Source organism: Cyprinodon variegatus, unplaced genomic scaffold, assembly GCF_000732505.1.
Source record: "Cyprinodon variegatus isolate N-32 unplaced genomic scaffold, C_variegatus-1.0 Scaffold382, whole genome shotgun sequence".
NCBI classification, from domain to species: Eukaryota; Metazoa; Chordata; class Actinopteri; order Cyprinodontiformes; family Cyprinodontidae; genus Cyprinodon; species Cyprinodon variegatus.
In genome coordinates, this window is record NW_015150835.1 from 744879 (window position 1) to 749579 (window position 4701).

At 32.5% G+C, this 4701-nt stretch overlaps 1 protein-coding gene across 2 annotated transcripts in view; it reads left to right on the plus strand.

Annotated features, from left to right (window-relative positions):
- The window catches only part of LOC107092472 (LIM domain-binding protein 3-like), a 22598-nt gene that overhangs the window by 12067 nt on the left and 5830 nt on the right, over positions 1 to 4701 (plus strand). For both annotated transcript variants that reach the window (XM_015386969.1, XM_015386968.1), the window contains exons 4-5: positions 2670 to 2692; positions 3972 to 4169. In XM_015386969.1, the coding sequence (XP_015242455.1) occupies positions 2670 to 2692; positions 3972 to 4169 (221 nt within the window). The remainder of the gene's footprint in view (positions 1 to 2669; positions 2693 to 3971; positions 4170 to 4701) is intronic.

Consider the following 4701-nt stretch of genomic DNA (forward strand, 5'->3'; position numbering starts at 1 on the left):
CTATCCAACTCTACGGTAAAAATGGGAGACCCAGATGTCTCTCTCCACAGTGACACTTTAAGGATCCTTCTGAAAGATCTTAGAACATTTGTGATTAAAGCACTGGGTGCTTCAATTACATTTGTGTTTCCTCTCAGTAAAAACTTGCCTTAGAAAACGTCCAAAAGAAGGTACCCATTTTAATCAGATTGTAGAAGCTTATTTAGACATAGGAAAACCTTGTTTGTTTTTTTCAAAACGGGTCTCTCTTGTAACTGAGATATTGAATCTCAATGAGACAACCTGTATAAATAGACGTAAAATGAAAAAAAATTCTTTCATTGTGGAGCATTTACAATGCTGACATACTGTACGTAAAAAATTATAGTGTTTTAAGTGTAACTTAAAACCTGTTAAAGTCCAAAAGGTGATCTAACCTGAATGCTGGATATTATTATTTTGGTCAGATTCATATAAACTTTGGACATTCATAAAATGAGGAGCTTTTCTTTTTGACAGAAGTGTTTCTTTACCACAATAAATTGAGGCAGCATCAGTATCTGTGACAAAACTGAAGATTTTCTTATGATACTGACTGCAAAAGATTTCCTTATGTGGAAAAAAAATCCCACATTGTGAACCTGACTTAATATCAGCAGAGGACGAAGTACTCAACAGTAGTACTTGACTAAAAGTAATGATACTCATATTCAAATCTTACTCAACTACACTACCAGTAAAAGTTACACGGTCAAACATCTACTCAAATTAAAGTATTGAAGTACTGACTTTTGAAAATACTCAAGTATCCAAAAGTACATGCATTTAAAATACTTAAGTATTGAAAAATAGAAATTAAATTTTCTTACATCAGTGCATTTCTGTCTAATTTTTATAGTAATTTTATAGAACCTTGTAACTTTCAGAAACCACCTGATGTATTGATGTGTAGAACTACCTGCTTCAAATCCTACACCACTTGTGTAGAACATCAGCATAAAAATGCCACTAAAAAGGAAAGCTATTTTAAATATTATTTCTTATTAATAGGAAGCAGGAATGTCTTGATTCTCCTCACACTTTCACTATGGAACAGAGGTTCGAGGTTGAATCTGTTACCACGAAAAAAACTGCAACTTTGCTTTGAGAACTCCTCCTATTAAACACCTTGACCACTCAAATGCCTTGATAGAATTTATATACTATTAATAATATCTACCCATAGTTTCTCCCATTTGTTCAGTGTTACTATCTTGTTCATCAGCACTAACATGCTGCTATCTTGCATTTTGAAATTACATTTCAAGAAATAAAAACAGCAACAGCTGATTACAAATCTAAGCTGAGCCAAAAGTAACAAGGAACTAGCAGCTTCCTAGAAAGGTATTGGAGTAGAAAGTACATTTAACTTTAAGATGTAGTGGAGCAAAAGCTATAAGTTCCCCTCCAAAAAATGATTCAAAAAAAGTAAAGTTACTCAAAAAATGTACTTAAGTACAGTAATCAAGTAAATGTACGTTGTTACTTTCCAGCACTGCTTAATACCGAGTTGATTTGTAAAGGGAGTACGGGAATATTTCTGCTCTAGTATTAGTTAAGGCAAATAAGCATGTATAGTATTTATCGATGTTGTACCTTATTTTTGAGTTCTGTTTGAATCATGTTTGTAGTGACAGTTTAATAAAAGAAACATATTTTAAATTCAGAGGTGTGTAAATTACCAGAACATGGGACTTCAGTGAGAATAGCACTACACCAACATATCTTTATTTATTTCAAGAAACTGTAAAAGTAGGGGTAAAAAAAATAATTGGTAAAAAAGCTACTTGAGTACTGAGTAACTTATATTAGCATCTGATTTACTTTTAATAAATGATTTAATCAAACAGACAAAATTGTTGTTGTTTTTTTGTAAAGCCTGGTGTTTAAAAGATGAAAATTAAATAATTAAACGCACAATTAAAAAAATGTCAAACTCAAGTAGAAGACACCCATCTCTTGATCTAATTAATCCAGCATAAAACTTATGAAAACAATATTTACAGTATGTAATGTACTTTATTTTAGTGTATGATAAACTACATATACATTTTACTGTATATTAGTATGACTGCCATGTGTCATAGAAGGCTTATAATAAGAAAACAATGCCTGTGTACAAAAAAAGATTAATTCAACTAAAATATGCAATATCTCATTAAAATATTATCCGTAAAAGAATAAATTATGGTGAAATAAAACATCTCCTAAAAGTACATTTTTGTCAAAAAGAAATGTATGCAAATCATTAAAAGTAACCTGTAGCTACCGACCACTGTGATTTAGTTGTGTTAAGACCGTTTGTAGATATAGAGAGCACCTGCAGAACTGCAGAATGTATTTCCAGTTCTGACATAAATGGATCTGGTAGTTCGTACCACGTTTGTGAATATTTCCGTCTGTTCTGTGCTAAATCTGTCCTGCATCATGTGACTGAAACACTTCTGTTGGTGTCAGTCATTCCTGCCTGGTGATAAAATAGGAGCAGGGAAATATTTCCCTGATGGTAAATAGCTGCGGTTCTGACCTAAACATGTGATAAAAGAAGAATATTGTTGGAAATAAGCTGAACTTATCAAAGTTATCAGCCTATAACATTCTCTTTGTTTCTCTTTGTCTGTGTGTTCTTTTTTTCTTATGTTTTCTTTCAGGTCATTGCAAACACAGCTGCAAAGTGAGTATAGCAACATTTTTTTCATATGTAATGTGCATGATGTTAAATCAGTTGTGAATTAAAAATATCCCGGCTGGATACAAATCTGTGCCACACTCTACTTTTTTTTCTCATGTCTGAAGATAATACCAGTGCATCTCAATAAATTAGAGTATCACAGAAATGTGAAATTAATTAAATTATTCAATCCTTATAGTTGAAAGGTTTGCAGGCAGAGTAATTTATTCAAAGGAAAACATTTTAGATTTTTTTTATCTGATGAATAAAACCTGAATATAAACTTATATAAATGCTTTTTCTGTGATATGATCTATATCATATCACAGAAAAAGCATTTATATAAGTTTATATTCTAAAAAAATATACTAAAAAAAACTATGTTTTTTTTAGTATATTTGTATTTCATTTGAAATAGTATTTTATGGCCTTTAGCATAATTGGTAGAAAGAGGTGCGAGAGCAACAAATATAGTAATATTTTAGGCTTCATAACTCTCCAAACTTATAGTAATATAAGCTTTGAGCGTTTAGAAGCCAGATCCAACTATTATTACTGACTGCAGCTGGAATCAGTTTATCCAGAAATACCAAACAAAGACATAAATAGGATATGAGCTACAATAGTCAAATTCTTTGTTTTAAACCAGTCTTAAACCAGACTAAATGCCATATTTAAAAAAATGAGCGAGAAACCAAGGTCCCAGAATCTAGAGGAGAAGAAGGATTCAGTGAAGAAAGAGACACTTCTTCTATTGAAAAGCTTGTTATACATACTTTTAAAAAAATACAAATTCTGGATTTAATGATGACTATGTCCAAACCCAAACATTCAAACAAGCTAAAGGCCATTAATAAAACATTTTGTGTTTTCTGAACATCTCACACAGTAAAATATAACTGATGAGATCATTTGTGTAAAAGTAGCACTGACCACGGATGTAATGTAATACTGCCCCGTAAAGTACGGGCAGTCACTTATTTAACAATTTTGTATCTTAAAAAATCAAATTGGTCCTATGTAATATTGCAATTGTATATAATATTTGTCATTTTACTGAAAGCAGCATTTGTCCTTTTACCTTCCTTTGTGTGATGTGATTTTTTTTGTGCTAGTAATTTCAATAAAGTATGATCTATTATGGTAGGCCGAGTAGTTTGTTTACATCTTTGTTCTATTTTTGGTTTGTATGTTTGGGGTTGATGACCTCTAAGGTCAAATCATAACCCTTACTGACTCCCTGATCTGTGACCTGTTCCCACACCTTCCTGTGACCTGATAGCATGGAGTACACCCCCAGCTTCAACCCCATAGCTCTGAAAGACTCAGCCCTGTCTACCCACAAACCCATCGAAGTAAGGGGCCCAGGAGGAAAAGCTACTATCGTTCACGCTCAGTACAACACACCAATCAGCATGTACTCACAGGACGCCATCATGGACGCCATTGCAGGACAGTCACAGGCCAAAGGACACGACAGGTGAGACGAAACATCAAAATTAATCCAATTTTATTCCTTCACCTCCTTTCTTCGTGCATTAATATTTCATTACATTCAGTCAGTTTATCAAGTAATTAAAAGAAGGTCTAAAACAACTGGAAGGAAAAAATGTCACATTACAACAACAATAAATTTGATATATTTAGTAAAAAACACATTAACATCGTCTCATTTTTAGCACAATCACATCATTAAAGTGTCAGACAGATTAGAGAGGACTGTGATGTATAGGTGGCAGCTAGCAATTTCTTCTGCTCAGTATGCTAATGTTAACCTTATATCTTCATAAACAAAGTGTTCAATCCTGCCAAATGTGTCTTGCTTTGTTGTTTTAGTCAATCTGAGTGTGACTGGCAATTAAAACAGGCAGGTTTTAAATCGCAGTAAGATAAATATATTTGAATAAGTTACTGAAAGAACACTCTAACAAATTATGGTTCTGCGTAAGATGCTTTTAAGACTATAAGGTATAGTTTTCTTTTAATTTCAATTCAGATTATTTATATAGTGC